Source organism: Triticum aestivum, chromosome 7A (genome assembly GCF_018294505.1).
Source record: "Triticum aestivum cultivar Chinese Spring chromosome 7A, IWGSC CS RefSeq v2.1, whole genome shotgun sequence".
NCBI lineage: Eukaryota > Viridiplantae > Streptophyta > Magnoliopsida > Poales > Poaceae > Triticum > Triticum aestivum.
The window spans coordinates 142,940,573-142,957,085 of record NC_057812.1 but is presented as its reverse complement, the minus strand read 5'-3'; the positions used below and the strand labels follow the sequence as shown (position 1 = coordinate 142,957,085).

Below are 16,513 nucleotides of genomic sequence, written 5' to 3'. Positions count from 1 at the left end.
TTTGAGTTTGAGGTGTAAATACTTAATGGCGTGGAGGTCATCTCCTCGGGCCATATGGATATGGAGGATATAATCCTCAATCCAGACACCAGGGTCTATTGTTCCGTCGTATGCCTCTATATTTACGGGTTTGAATCCCTCTGGAAATTCATGATCCAGCACCTCATCGGTGAAACATAGGGGGTGTGCGGCACCCCTGTATCCGGGTGTACCGCGTTCTTCGGATGTTTGTTGTGTTGCGTTGTATGCTGGAGCGTGCTTACGTGGTCCATAGATGGATCTGGTTGTGCCGTCCTTTTGATGCGAGTCCTCGCGTGGATCGCGTATTGGCTTATGTGCGGCGTTGTTTGCCGCTCTATGTTGGTCGTGAGGTCACCTATCCGGCCAGATGGCTGTTCTGATTTTTGGTTGTGGGGGATCTAAGGCCTCCTCATCGAATTCAGGTAGCAACTTCCGCTTCGGGTAGCTCTTGGTAGGGTGATTACCGTCGTACTTCGCTGCTGTGTTGAGTACTTTGTTCCATCTGATTTGGAGTGTGTTTTGCGTAGCCTTGAGCCTTTGCTTCTGCTTTTTTAGACTCCTCGCGGTGGCAACGAGCCTTTGATGGGCATTCTATTGCTCCGGGTGTCTATCCGGTGTGATGTCATCTGGACTATGATCTTTGACAGAGTCGGGTTGTTCGGCTTGATTCTCCGTGATGCCGTGGTCCGGCAATGGTTCCCCCTGCTCTAACGCTGGGTTTGTATGATCGTTCTTTCTGCTGAGACGGGATTTGGGGCGGCGCTTACGCCGCCGTTTTGACTGCTTCTCGAGGGAACAACCCTTCGTTGTGTCCCTCCGTTCCTCGTCGTCATTTTCCTTTGGTGTGTCCACCATGTATACGTCAGGTGGTGAATTGGGCGTCCAGTGCCTTGTGGGCAGAGGTTCCTGTTCATCTCCTGCATTGTCGTCCATACCGTCGATGTCTTCGGAGTCGGAATCGAGCATGTCGGTTAAGTCATCGACAGTGGCTATGAAGTGGGTGGTGGGTGGGCGGCGAATTTCTTCGTCATCCGCATCCCAATCCTGCCGAGCATAGTTCGGCCAGGATTCTCCTGACAAGGAGAGAGACTTTAATGAATTCAGTATATCGCCGAAGGGCGAGTGCTGGAAGATATCCGCGGAGGTAAACTCCATGATTGGCGCCCAAACGGATTCAATCGGAACGGGCGTAGGCGGTTCGGAGTCCGTGGCCGGAGAAGTATCTGACAGTTTAACAACACGGCTCTCGTGCAAGGTAAAGTCGATGTTCGGCTCGATCGCTGCTGAGGGTAAGGCCTCCGCGGTGGGGTCCATCCACCCGTCCGCGGAAGGTGCAACTGGCTCCGAATCAAGGGTCGGAGCGGCTGTCGGTGCGATCTTAACACTGTCCGACGGTAGAGCTAAATCATACTCATCGTGACCGCGCGACGCACAAGGCAGAGGCTCGAATCCGTTGAAGATCAAGTCTCCGCGGGTATCGTCCATGTAGTTTAAGCATCCAAACCTGACCTGGTGGTCAGGGGCGTAACTTTCAATCTGCTCCAGATGGCCAAGCGAATTGGCCCGCAGTGCAAAGCTGCCGAACACGAAGATCTATCCAGGGAGAAAAGTCTCACCCTGGACTGCATCGTTATCGATGATAGTAGGAGCCATCAAGCCTAACGGCGACGACACAGAGGAACTCTCAATGAAAGCACCAATGTCGGTGTCAAAACCGGCGGATCTCGGGTAGGGGGTCCCGAACTGTGTGTCTAAGGCGGATGGTAACAGGAGGCAGGGGACACAATGTTTTACCCAGGTTCGGGCCCTCTTGATGGAGGTAAAACCCTACGTCCTGCTTGATTAATATTGATGATATGGGTAGTACAAGAGTAGATCTACCATGAGATCGGAGAGCTAAACCCTAGAAGCTAGCCTATGGTATGATTGTATGTTGTCCTATGGACTAAAACCCTCTGGTTTATATAGACACCGGAGAGGTTAGGGTTACACAAGGTCGGTTACGAAGGAGGAGATACACATATCCATATTGCCTAGCTTGCCTTCCACGCCAAGTAGAGTCCCATCCGGACACGAGACGAAGTCTTTAATCTTGTATCTTCATAGTCTAACAGTCCGGCCAATGGAGATAGTCCGGCTGTCCGGAGACCCCCTAATCCAGGACTCTCATAGCCGGGTTTTGAGTCTTTACTCAATTTCACACCTTACAACTTAGGCAAGAACTCTTTCTTTGACTGATCCATTTTGAACTCCTTCAAAATCTTATCAAGGTATATACTCATCGAAAGTCTTATCAAGCGTCTTGATCTATCTTTATAGATCTTGATGCCCAATATGTAAGTAGCTTTACAGGTAATTCTTTCTTTGAAAAACTCCTTTCAAATTCTCCTTTATGCTTTCCAGAAATTTCTACATCATTTCCGATCAACAATATGTCATTCACATATACTTATCAGAAAGGCCGTAGTGCTCCCACTCACTTTCTTGTAAATACAGGATTCACTGCAAGTCTGTATAAAACTATATGCTTTGATCAACTCATCAAAGCGTATATTCCAACTCCGAGATGCTTGCACCAGTCCATAGATGGATCGCTGGATCTTGCACATTTTGTTAGCACCTTTAGGATTGACAAAACCTTCTGGTTGCATCATATACAACTCTTCTTTAAGAAATCCATCCATTTGCCAGATTTCAGAAAATGTGGCAATTTGCTAACATGATTCGGACAGACTTAAGCATTGCTACGAGTGAGAAAATCTCATCGTAGTCAACACCTTGAACTTATCGAAAACCTTTTTGCAACAATTCGAGCTTTGTAGATAGTAACACTACTATCAGCGTCCGTCTTCCTCTTGAAGATCCATTTATTCTCTATGGCTTGCCGATCATTAGGCAAGTCCACCAAAGTCCATACTTTGTTCTCATACATGGATCCCATCTCAGATTTCATGGCCTCAAGCCATCTGTCGGAATATGGGCTCGTCATCGCTTCCTCATAGTTCGTAGGTTCGTCATGGTCTAGTAACATGACTTCCAGAACAGGATTACCATACCACTCTGGTGTAGAACATACTCTGGTTGACCTACGAGGTTCGGTAGTAACTTGATCTGAAGTTTCATGATCATCATCATTAACTTCCTCACTAATTGGTGTAGGCATCACTGGAACTGATTTCTGTGATGGACTACTTTCCAATTTGGGAGAAGGTACAATTACCTCATCAAGTTCTACTTCCTCCCACTCACTTCTTTCGAGAGAAACTCCTTCTCTAGAAAGGATCCATTCTTAGCAATGAATATCTTGCCTTCGGATCTGTGATAGAAGGTGTACCCAACAGTTTCCTTTGGGTATCCTATGAAGGCGCATTCTGATTTGGGTTCGAGCTTATCAGATTGAAGCTTTTTCACATAAGTATCATAGCCCCAAACTTTAAGAAATGACAGCTTAGGTTTCTTGCTAAACCACAATTCGTATGGTGTCGTCTCAACAGATTTAGATGGTGCCCTATTTAACGTGAATGCAGTTGTCTCTAATGCATAACCCCAAAACGATAGTGGTAGATCGGTAAGAGACATCATAAATCACACCATATGTAATAAAGTACGGTTACGATGTTCGGACACACCGTTATGCTATGGTGTTCCAGGTGGCATGAGTTTGTGAAACTATTCCATATTGTTTTAACTGAATACCAAACTCGTAACTCAAATATTCGCCTCTGCGATCAGATCGTAGAAACTTTATTTTATTGCTACGATGATTCTCTACTTCACTCTGAAATTCTTTGAACTTTTCAAAAGTTTCAGACTTGTGTTTCATTAATTAGATATACCCATATCTGCTCAAATCATCTGTGAAGGTCAGAAAATAATGATACCCGCCGCGAGCCTCAACACTCATCGGATCGCATACATCAGTATGTGTTATTTCCAATAAGTCAGTTGCTCGCTCCATTGTTTCGGAGAACGGAGTCTCAGTCATCTTTCCCATGAGGCATGATTCGCAAGCATCAAGTGATTCATAATCAAGTGATTCCAAAAGCCCGTCAGCATGGAGTTTCTTCATGCGCTTTTCACCAATAGGACCTAAACGACAATGCCACAAATATGTTGCACTATCATTATCAACTTTACATCTTTTGGCATCAATATTATGAATATGTGTATCACTATGATCGAGATTCAGTAAATCATTCACCTTGGGTGTATGACCTCAGAAGGTATTATTCATGTAAACAGAATAACAATTATTTTTTGACTTAAATGAATAATCGTATTGCAATAAACATGATCCAATCATATTATGTTCAATGCAAACACCAAATAACATTTATTTTAGGTTCAACACTAATCTCGAAGGTAAAGGGAGTGTGCAATGGTGATCTTATCAACCTTGGAATTACTTCCAACACACATCGTCACCTTGTCCTCAACTAGTCTTTGTCCATTTTGTAACTCCTGTTTCGAGTTACTAATCTTAGTAACTGAACCAGTATCAAATACCCTGGTGTTACTATGAACACTAGTAAAGTATACATCAATAACATGTATATCAAATATACCTTTCACTTTGCCATCCTTCTTATCCGCCAAGTATTCGGGACAGTTCCGCTTCCAGTGACCATTTCCTTTACAGTAGAAGCACTCAGTTTCAGGCTTGGGTCTAGTTTTGGGCTTCTTCATGGGAGTGGCAATTTGCTTGTCATTCTTCATGAAGTCCCCTTTCTTTCCTTTGCCCTTTTACTTGAAACTAGTGGTCTTGTCAACCATCAACACTTGATGCTTTTATTGATTTCTACCTTCGTCGATTTCAACATCGTGAAGAGCTCGGGAATCGTTTCTGTTATCCCTTGCATATTATAGTTCATCACGAAGTTCTAGTAACTTGGTGATACTGACTACAGAACTCTAGTAATCACTATCTTATCTGGAAGATTAACTCCCACTTGATTCAAGTGATTGTAGTACTCAGACATTCTGAGAAGATGCTCACTAGCTGAGCTATTTTCCTCCATCTTGTAGGCAAAGTACTTATCAGAGGTCTCATACCTCTTAACACGGGCATGAGTCTGAAATACCAATTTCAGCTCTTGGAACATCGCATATGCTCCGTGGCGTTCAAAATGTTTTTGAAGTCCCGGTTCTAAGCTGTCAAGTATGGCACACTAAACTATCAAGTAGTCATCATACCGAGCTTTTGAAACGTTCATAACGTCTGCATCTGCTCCTGCAAAAGGTTCGTCACCTAGCGGTGCATCAAGGACATAATTCTTCTGTGCAGCAATGAGGATAATCGCCAGATCACGGACCCAGTCCGCATCATTGCTACTATTATCTTTCAACTTATTTTTCTCTAGGAACATATAAAAAAATAAAACAGGGGAGCTATACGCGAGCTATTGATCTACAACATAGATATGCAAAAACTACCAGGACTAAGTTCATGATAAATTAAAGTTCAATTAATCATATTACTTAAGAACTCCCACTTAGATAGATATCCCTCTAATCATCTAAGTGATAACGTGATCCATATCAACTAAACCATGTCCGATCATCACGTGAGATGGAGTAGTTTTCAATGGTGAACATCACTATGTTGATCATATCTTCTATATGACTCACACTCGACCTTTCAGTCTCAGTGTTTCGAGGCCATATCTGCATATGCTAGGCTCGTCAAGTTTAACCCGAGTATTCCGCGTGTGCAAAATTGTCTTGCAGCCGTTGTATGTGAACGTAGAGCTTATCACACTCGATCATCACGTGGTGTCTCGGCACGACGAACTGTCGCAACGGTGCATACTCAGGAGAACACTTATACCTTGAAATTTAGTGAGGGGTCATCGTATAATGCTACCGCCATACTAAGCAAAATAAGATGCATAAAAGATAAACATCATATGCAATCAAAATATGTGACATGATATGGCCATTATCATCTTGTGCCTTTGATCTCCATCTCCAAAGTACCGTCATGATCTCCATCGTCACCGGCATGGCACCATGATCTCCATCATCTTGATCTCTATCAACGTGTCGTCACATGGTCGTCTCGCCAACTTTGCTTTTGCAACTATTGCTATCGCATAGCGATAAGGTAAAGCAATTGTATGGTGCTTGCATCTTATGCAATAAAGAGACAACCATAAGGCTCCTGCCAGTTGCCGAAAACTTTAATAAAACATGATCATCTCATACAACAATTTATATAATCACGTCTTGACCATATCACATCACAACATGTCCTGCAAAAACAAGTTAGACGTCCTCTACTTTGTTGTTGCAAGTTTTACGTGGCTGCTACGGGCTTAGCAAGAGTCGTTCTTACCTACACATCAAAAACCACAATGTGGTATAGTGATTGTTTTTTGATCTTTAGAAAGAACCTTGTTCATTGAATCCGATTCAACTAAAGTTGGAGAAACTGACATCCGCTAGCCACCTGTGTGTGAAGCACGTCGGTAGAACCAGTCTCGCGTAAGCATACGCATAATGTCAGTCTGGGCCGCTTCATCCAACAATACCGCCAAATCAAGAATCAACTAGTGACGGCAAGCAATATGTATATACCCATGCCCACAACTCCTTTGTGTTCTACTCATGCATATAACATCTACGCATAGACCTGGCTCAGATGCCACTATTGGGGAACATGGTAATTTCAAAAAAAATTCCTACACACACGCAAGATCTATCATGGTGATGCATAGCAACGGGAGGGAAAGAGTGTTGTCCACGTACCCTTGTAGACCGTAAGCGGAAGCGTTATGACAACGCGGTTGATGTAGTCGTACGTCTTTACGATCCGACCGATCCTAGTACCGAAAGTACGGCACCTCCACGATCTGCACACGTTCGGCTCGGTGACGTCCCACGAACTCTCAATCCAGCTGAGTGTCGAGGGAGATTTTCGTCAGCACGACGGCGTGATGATGGTGATGATGAAGCTACCGGCACAGGGCTTCACCTAAGCACTACGACGATATGACCTAGGTGGATTATGGTGGAAGGGGGCACCGCACACGGCTAAGGGATCAATGATCAACTTGTGTGTCCTAGGGTGCCCCCGGCCCCCGTATATAAAGGAGAAAGGGGGAGGCCGGCCGGCCCTTGTGGCGCGCCTGGAGAGGGAAAGGAAGGAGGAGAAGGGAAAAGGAAAGGGGCCCCCCCTCCCTTGTCCAATTCGAACTAGAGGGGGAGGGCGCGCGGCCTGCCCTGGCCGGCCCTCTCTCTCTCCACTAAGGCCCATGTGGCCCATTAGTTCCCCGGGGGGGTTCCGGTAACCCTTCGGCACTCCGGTTTTCTCCGAAATCATCTGAAACACTTCCGGTGTCCGAATATAGCCGTCCAATATATCAACCTTTATGTCTCGACCATTTCGAGACTCCTCGTCATGTCCGTGATCATATCCGGGACTCCGAACTACCTTCGGTACATAAAAAACACACAAACTCATAATACCGATCGTCACCGAACGTTAAGTGTGCGGACCCTACGGGTTCGAGAACTATGTAGACATGACCGAGACACGTCTTCGGTCAATAACCAATAGCGGAACCTGGATGTTCATATTGGCTCCCACATATTCTATGAAGATCTTAAACGGTCAAACAGCATAATGATATACGTAGTTCCCTTTGTCATCGGTATGTTACTTGCCCGAGATTTGATCGTCGGTATCTCAATACCTAGTTCAATCTCGTTACCGGCAAGTCTCTTTACTCATTCGGTAATGCATCATCCCGCAACTAACTCATTAGTCACATTGCTTGCAAGGCTTATAGTGATGTGCATTACCGAGAGGGCCCAGAGATACCTCTCCGATACTCGGAGTGACAAATCCTAATCTCGATCTATGCCAACTCAACAAACACCATCGGAGACACCTGTAGAGCATCTTTATAGTCACCCAGTTACGTTGTGACGTTTGATAGCACACAAAGTGTTCCTCCGGTATTCAGGAGTTGCATGATCTCATAGTCATAGGAACATGTATAAGTTATGGATAAAGCAATAACAACAAACTAAACGATCATCGTGCTAAGCTAACGGATGGGTCAAGTCAATCACATCATTCTCTAATGATGTGATCTCGTTAATAAAATGACAACTCATGTCTATGGTTAGGAAACATAACCACCATTGATTCAACAAGCTAGTCAAGTAGAGGCATACTAGGGACACTTAGTTTGTCTATATATTCACACATGTACTAAGTTTCCGGTTAATACAATTCTAGCATGAATAATAAACATTTATCATGATATAAGGAAATATAAATAACAACTCTATTATTGCCTCTAGGTCATATTTCCTTCACGTTCGCCTCGACCGACATTGGGAAAGGGCATTTGGGAGTGAGATCTCAAAAGCTCCTTCCGACTCAGAACTAGTACCAACCCCCTAGATGCCTTTCTATAATATGATTCGATCGCCCCGCCGAGGAGATCGAACCTATTGAAAGTAAACCATTGTTTCAATCTTTTCATTGTATGGCGACTTTTGATATAAGGCCATCGTACACAACCCAATTAAAATATTTATTGTTTGAAGACATCCTCGGCACTCTCGATGCTAATCACGTTACTCGAGGCACCCCCTAGTCCAAAGGTGTTTACATAACAACTTCATATACAAAAGAAACCAACTGTTCCATGAACATGGAAATCTTTGATCAACAACTAAACTATGTGTATTCCACTAGAAAAATAAACTATGACTATAACCTTGTAATCTAGCGTGCTGCTTATCTGCCACAACAAACAAATTTGCATAACTATTTTCATCTGATTAATCTACTCCAAAATCTCTCAAATAAATTGATCCCAATTGCCATCTCCACGGAAGAACACATCGCACAAATTCCCCAAACTGAAATAAGAGCAAGCCAATTAAGGACTAGAGAAAATTGCTCAGCATTTTGACTCCTACTCCTCTAATGTGGATCTCTTTCTATATTCTCGGGGAATGTAGTGAGAATGTCAACATGTTCGTTTTATATGAATCTTGAAGTGCATAATTGTTTCCTTATTTTGGAGCAACCTGCACCTCGAGCTTCAGGCTTTTCCACACGATTCTTCGGGAGCAATCAATAATGTAATGTAAGCTTCAGCTTTCAAGATGTTTGTTCGACCAATGTCCCGACTTTACCTAACTTCACTTCAAACTTTATTGCCTCATGACAAACTGGTAAAGTGGGTTTTTCACTGTCAGGCTATCTTCACCAGTTAAGGCATTTCCAAGCTCGTGGATTCTCGAGTGGTCGACCTTGAAACAGTCCATGGACCTCACAGGTTGATCCAGCGATGAAAATGCTCTCATGTCTTTAATGCTGCCATGTGTTCTCAAATTCCAACAGAAGCAGTATTCACTGAACTGAAATTGCCCCATCTTTTTTTTTTGAAAAGGAGGCTTACATTCGGCCTCTGCATCAATCGATGCATGCAGCCATATTATTAAAATCAAAACAAGGTCATAAGTTCCACGGAAACTCAAAATCTGAGTAAGAAAGATACGCCACATCCGGCTATAAAAAACAAGCTACAATGCCTACACACCTAGCATATTATTAGTTCGTCATTCAAATCGGTTGAAAATAGACCGTGCTACCGTCTCTCATCGGCTGCACCCAATAACCATAATCTCCATGTAGTCCGCATGAGTGAGTAAGGACCACATACGGACCCAGGCTGTAGCTCTGTAGATAACCTGCAAAAATTAGTGAATTTTGTCCCATTAACAATCATATCATTTCGAGTGTTCCATATAGCCCATAAAAGTGCACATATCTCTATCCAAATATGTTTAGCTGTGTGTATGTCTACTCCATTAAGCCACGTCCCAAATAACGTGTTTAGACTCATTGGGGGATTAACCTTAAAAGCTATATGAATGGATCGCCATAACAGTTTTGCAAGTGGACATTCGAGAAAGAGGTGTTTAATTGTCTCATTTTGATCACAAAAACAACATCTAGATTGTCCGACCCAATTTCTTTTCATCAGATTATCTTTGGTCAAGATGACTCCTTTGTGGACAAACCACATAAAGATCTTGATGCGGAGTGGAACTTTAATCTTCCATATGTGCAAAGACCTCGACAATGGCCCAGAATCTATTAAGTCCAAATACGTGGATTTGACAGAGAATACTCATTCGTGGTTAACTTCCAACTAATTGTATCCGCCTGATCTGAAAGTTGAACATTCATCAACCTACGTACCAGGTGTAATCATGCATTCCAACGTTCCCCTACAAGGGATCTTCTAAATTGGATATTAAGTGGTACTGAGTTTAATACTATGGCGACATAATCTTCCTTACGTTGCACAATATTATATAGAGAGGGGTAATTGCCCCATCTTTTAGGGCTAGCTAGATTCATACAATGATTATTTGTCAATTTCTTGATCTACTCAGCTTGCAAAAAGGTCTTTATATTATGGGACGGGGAGAGTAGTTTCACTGTCCACCTTCTTTTAAATGAAACAGAAGTTACAGCAGTGTGTACCTTATATCTGAATGCATGGCAAAACCACGAGCAGCTTGAAGCTTGGAACGCACAAAAAATGCAGGCTAGCCGCAAGCTACAAAAAGAAAGGAAAATCAAAAGAAGCTAACAGCTATTCATTCATCCGGCAGCTGAATAGCTTTATCGTTTGTTTACTTCAGGATTGACGAGTCCTTCGTTGTACAGAGTACTCTCACTACCTTGGAGCTACGGTCACTAGACCAAAACCTGCACCTTTTGCAATGCCGGGGGTCGTTGGGCTTGCAAAACCTACACCTCGGTGAAAACCTTTTTGTCCTTGAGGGCAGCTGGTTGCTCATAGGAGGCCATGGCCACCATGGTCTCGACGGCATTGATTCTCCGAGGGGGTACATGTACAACGTGGGCGCAACTGGCTTCAATTTTCACTTTTGTCCGGTGTTGTTTTGGGCCCCCTATTTTCTTTCCATTTCTGCTCACCACCGCCCACAAGTCACGAGGCCATATTATAGTCGGCTGGTACATCATGCATGGCGTGAATCCTAGGACGCATGGTTCACACTCCGAACATCTACTAGAGTCGTAGCTCGACTCTGAAGAACATCTGTTCACATGGTTCAGTCAGACAGTCACAGGGCGAGCGCACTGCAGTGGTTCTCACAAGCAACTGTTTATTCTTTGCGTGTTTGTGTCTTCACAGCTCGACCCGATCAACGGATCAGTCCTAGCATGGATGGGTGGAGGGCAAATTTCTGTTCCTCCCTTCTTTTTTTTTCCCTTCTTTTCTGCGGAAATATCGTATCTATTATAAAGATTTACTGAAAGTACAAATCACCTCAAATATAATAGAAAGTACATTGAGATCCGTGGACAACCGAAGGACCACTGGCACCGCCTGAACGAGCTGCCGACATGTCGCTGTCACCGCTCTAATACCGAAGCCGGCCTGACCTTGTCGATGACAACCGGTAAGTCTTCGTATATATGCCCCTAAGGACCAGCGTTCAGGAGCCGCAGTAGTAGCCATTGAACCCTTGAATCGATCTGAAGAATCTGGCATCAAATCTCACCATTGCATACGCACGACGAGAAACCATAACCTCGCCGCTTTGAGTAGCTGGCAGAAATCTATGCCGAAGCTCCGTCTAGTCTGTCCCGACGAACAAACTTAAGGATAATCGGAGCCCTGAAGACAGACTCGAAGAAGAAGCGTCTCCATCTGTCCAAGCGCCGTCCTTACGAGAACCAAAATCCTATCTATCTAAGTCGAGGCACCAGGAATACCCTCCTGCCACCGTCCGCCGGAGCGGCAAGCAGAGGGGAGGAGACTCCACGCACGCGCCGGCGAAGATCGAAGGCAAGTAGGATTTTCCTGGTCGTGCGAGAGGGGGGAAAGAAAAAGCTACCTCCGGTTGAGTCTTTTCTGACGCGCTGTTCCTCCCATTTTGTTTAACTCTGTACCATTTTTTGGATGAACACGTCGGTATTAGCTAGAGAGAAGGCACACTAACAACAACAAAAAATCCAAGCAATTAAAACAGAGTGGTTCCATTAACAGATTGGACATCTCAGTAGCCCGTTCTCGTTGCAGTCCGGGCACCGCCTGAACGCCCCGGCGCCGTCCTCGTCCTCGACGAACAACTTGCAGCTGCCGGAGCAGACGTCGCACGGCACGAACCGCGCGCCCCCGCACCCGCCGCACGGCTCCGCGGCGAAGCCCCCCGGCCCATCTTTCCCGCCTCCGGCGGCGCCCGGCGCCGGCTCACAGGCCTCGAGGGCCTCCGCCAGCTCCCCGGACTCGTGCATGCGGCGCACCTCCTCGGCGCCGCCCAGGTGCCAGCCGTCGACGAACACCTGCGGCAGCACGCCGGTGCCTGCGGCGGGGGCGCCTGCGCCGAGCGCGTCGCGCAGCTCCTCCTTGTACCCCGCGTGCATCGACAGGTCCCGCTCGTCCACGTGCACGCCGTAGCTGGACAGGATCGTGCTCGCCGCCCAGCAGTCCTCGTACGTCTGCCGGATGCCGCGGAGGCTCGTCAGGTAGACGACCACCCGCCTCGCGCTCTCCGGCGGGGGCGGTGGCGGCGGGGGATTCTTTTGTGACCTGCTGTCGATCCTTCCCTGGAGCACGTCCAGCCGCGCACGCACTACGCCGGCGAACACCTGAATTTCCTCCTTCTTGACGATGGCTCCTCCGTCGCTCGCGACGTCGTCGAACACCTGGATTTCCTCCTTGACAACGGCTCCTCCGTCGCTCACGACGTCGGCGAACACCTGGATTTCCTCATTCTTGACGACGGCCCCTCCGTCGCTCGCGACGTCGGCGAACACCTCGATTTCGTCCTTCTTGACGACGGCCCCTCCGTCGCTCGCGTCGTCGGCTTCCGGCGGAGGAGGCGACAGCTCGGCGAGCGCCTCCCGGAACGCCGACAGGACGTCGGGGTCGAACTCCGGCGATCCGGGCGCCGACTCCACCTGCCCGTCCACGCAGTCATCGTATTCCTCCTCCTCCTCGTCCTCCGCGCCGTCGTCGTCGAGCCCGTCCATGAGCTCCCACACGTTGATCTCCTCGGGGGCACGCGCGGGCGTCTTGGTGGGCGTCCTTGGGGGCGCCAGCCTCTGCCGCTTCACCGGCTGGCCAGGCTCCACCTTGGGCGACGCCGGGAACCACCCGGCGAAGGACCGGCACCTCCCCGCCGCGCCCTCCTTCCCGGACCTCGCCGCCGTCGCCCCCGCCACCGCCCCCTCCCCTCCTGCGAAAGAAACCGCCGCGGCCGTGGCGCGGTCGAGGCTGAGCGTGCCGAGCGTGGACGACCGGAGCGCGACGGAGTGGCGCGCCACGAGCCCCGACGCGCACTTCCGCGCATCCAGCGCGCCGCCCCCGCCGCCATGCAGCGCGTGCTTGGACCCCTTGCACCCCATCCGCCACCGCCGTCGCCAAGAGAACCTCCCCTGCGGCCAGAGCAAAACCTCCGTCCGCCACTCAGCGATCGGTGGAACGAACGAGGAGGACTGGGCAGCGGGCCCGGCCCAGGTTCGCCTCCGAGCCGAACCGTTCAAACGGTAGGGAGGAACCGTTCGCTGCCGGCGCGCGCAGGGTGGGAGGGGAGGGGAGAGGAGAGGAGAGGAAAGGCTGCGCGGCGCACGCAACGGGGCCGGCGAGACCGGTGGTCATATGAAAGGGGGGCGGATCGCGGGTACGAACGGGACGGGAGCCCGTGCGGGTTGAAAGTTGGAGCCGGATGGATCGCGGCCGTCCGTGTGTCCGCTCGTGCGTTTATCGCAGGGGCCGGTACGTACCGCGTCCTCGGCCTGCCCCGTGCGTGGCTGTGGAATTCTCGATTCTCGGCCGGGGCCGGGTCGGGTCGGGTGGACGCCTCCTCCTCCCCGGTGTAACACCGTGCGTACGCACGGCGTCCGCAGTCACTGCCGGTTCGAAGTGGGCGACGAATTCTTGCACCCGGTTGATGGGTTCGCGCGTACCCGTAACACCCAACACCCAACAGCCGCAATGGTTACAGCTCGCGTCTCGACGGTAAGGAACCTGATACTAGTGGATGGGATGACTCTGCGATCGGGGACTAGTGTATCCAGGGTGTACTACGTCCGTCCTGGATTACAGTTAACCAAGCCAAAGCGCTTTGTTAATTGGTATTAGATCTAGCGGATGTGACATCTGACAACGTGTTGCTAGCTAGCTTCTTCGATATGTCCCGGCATCAGGCATCCAAGCTCGGCCCGAAGCAGGCAAAAGTCACGGCCAAGCCTTTAATCCAAAACCCGACAGGGACGCTCCCATAGAGTTCTATGTAGCCCGAGCTTTGTGCAACACTTCCTTTGTCTAAAGCCAGATGCCACTCAGAGCTTTGGCCCGTTTCGCTTCGAACGCATCGACGACAGCTCGACCGGGGGTGCTACGCCGCGAGCCAGCAGCCAGCTTTTACGTACGGCCTACTGCTACTAATCTTTGGTTCCTTCTCCAAACGAAAGGATCGGCACAACACGAGTAGATAAGCCTGTGTTATGTCTGTTCATTTGAGAGAGATCGATCGGGTGATCCACCTGGTTCATGCATGGTTGCGATCAACCTGCGGGTGGTCTAGTCAGCCGGTGACGAGTCCACCTCTCTGACTCGCTTTCTTTCTCGCTTTCTTTTGTCCTTTTTCTCATAGACTCGTCGCTTTGCTTGGCTTGGTGACTTGCACATCTTATGTTAATGATGCCCTCCCCAGTGCTTGTTTACTTGACGCTCACAATCTAAGATCGGGAGTGTTGCGGCTTTCGAACGAAAGATAAGAGGGAGGTACGTCATACGTCAACGCGTGTGTATAAACTTGTATTCGTATACACGACTCTTCGAGACTAGGACCGTCTCTCGATGAGGTTCGTCGAGGCGGGGAGTTGGTGGTGGCGCACCACGGCGATCGGTTCCGACCGACCGGCAGGTCCGGCCGGCTAAAATACATACGGGGTTTGGTTCGGCGAGTGCGCGGTTGGTTCGGCTCATGCGGCTCTCAATTGCTGCGCATTGCATGCCCCCTCTTCTTTTTTCTTTTGCTGGACCGTCTCAACCGACGACGGTGCGACGGGGGGACGCACGACACAGCATGGCTCGTCAGGTTCTGGGAGTCTTTGCTGGTATGCACGGTTAAAGATGCACTTATGAAAAAAAAAATACTATAGTACATCAGACGGGGAACTGTAATGATATTTTGACCGTGCTTCTACATGAGCAACAACGTCACTAGTATATTGAGCCGCGGTAGCTAGATGCAGCCGACTGACTTTAGCTTTTGCGTCAGCCGATTTTGAGAAGGGCAAAAAAGTTCGCCGAAGGGAAAGAAGGAGCTCACCGGACGGAAGGAAGTAGAAGGAAGGAGCTCATCGGAGGGCTACCCCATCATCTATCTTAGGGTGGGTGGTGGGGAGCGGCAATACAGCGGTGGTAAAAGTTCGCCAGGGAAAAATCTCCTTCTGTGCCGGGGCTAGAGGGATGGCGGGGGGGCGGGGGGGGGGGGGGGGGGGGGGGGGGGGGGACATGGTAGCACGACAATGGGCCGCGGTTGGGAAGGGGGAGGGCGGTGCATGCGGCGAGGTTGCGCGGGAGCACGGACGACGGAAGCAGGCTGCTAGGCCGGCAGCGACGGGGCGGAAGCAGGCTGGAGAAGATGATCTGGCCGTCCATTTTACATCTGACGGCTTTGAAAGGCCCAAATTCGCTTTTCATGCGACTTGCATCTAGACATTCCCATATTGAACATGGGGAAGATGAGTGTTGACGTATAATGTGCTGTCTAGTCTCTTTCATCAGATCGGTTTGTTGGTTGCATTGGCTAGAGCATGCACTTCTACATGGTATCAGAGCCAAGAGGTCTTAAGTTAATACCCGGCTGACGTAATTAAATTGTAGCCCACTTTCGGTCCACGTTTATGCCTAAGGGAGCCACACGTGAGGGAGAGTGTTGACGTATAATGTGCTGCCTAGTCTCTTTCATTAGATCGATCTTTTGCTTGCATTGGCTAGAGCATGCACTTCTATAATGAGGAGGCTACACCCCTAAAGGCTCCAACAACATGTATGAAAATGATTTCGCCTCTTTCTCGCTCCCCAACCTTGGACAGGGTGTTGGAAATATGCCCTAGAGGCAATAATAAAAGCATTATTATTATATTTCTTTGTTCATGATAATTGTCTTTATTCATGCTATAATTGTGTTATCCGGAAATCGTAATACATGTGTGAATAACAGACACCAACATGTCCCTAGTAAGCCTCTAGTTGACTAGCTCGTTGATCAATAGATAGTCATGGTTTCCTGGCTATGGACATTGGATGTCATTGATAACGGGATCACATCATTAGGATAATGATGTGATGGACAAGACCCAATCCTAAACATAGCACAAGATCGTATAGTTCGTTTGCTAGAGTTTTTGCAATGTCAAAGTATCTCTTCCTTCGACCATGAGATCGTATAACTCCTGGATACCGTAGGAGTG

General features: G+C 48.2%; 1 protein-coding gene across 1 annotated transcript; it reads right to left on the bottom strand.

Moving 5' to 3' along the window:
- Nucleotides 1-11,750: 11,750 nt before the first annotated feature.
- LOC123150491 (uncharacterized) lies at nucleotides 11,751-13,678 on the bottom strand. Its single transcript, XM_044570335.1, has one exon. It carries the CDS (start codon nucleotides 13,433-13,435, stop codon nucleotides 12,068-12,070), a length of 1,368 nt encoding a protein of 455 aa, XP_044426270.1. The 5' UTR covers nucleotides 13,436-13,678; the 3' UTR covers nucleotides 11,751-12,067.
- Between the last annotated feature and the right edge of the window lie 2,835 nt (nucleotides 13,679-16,513).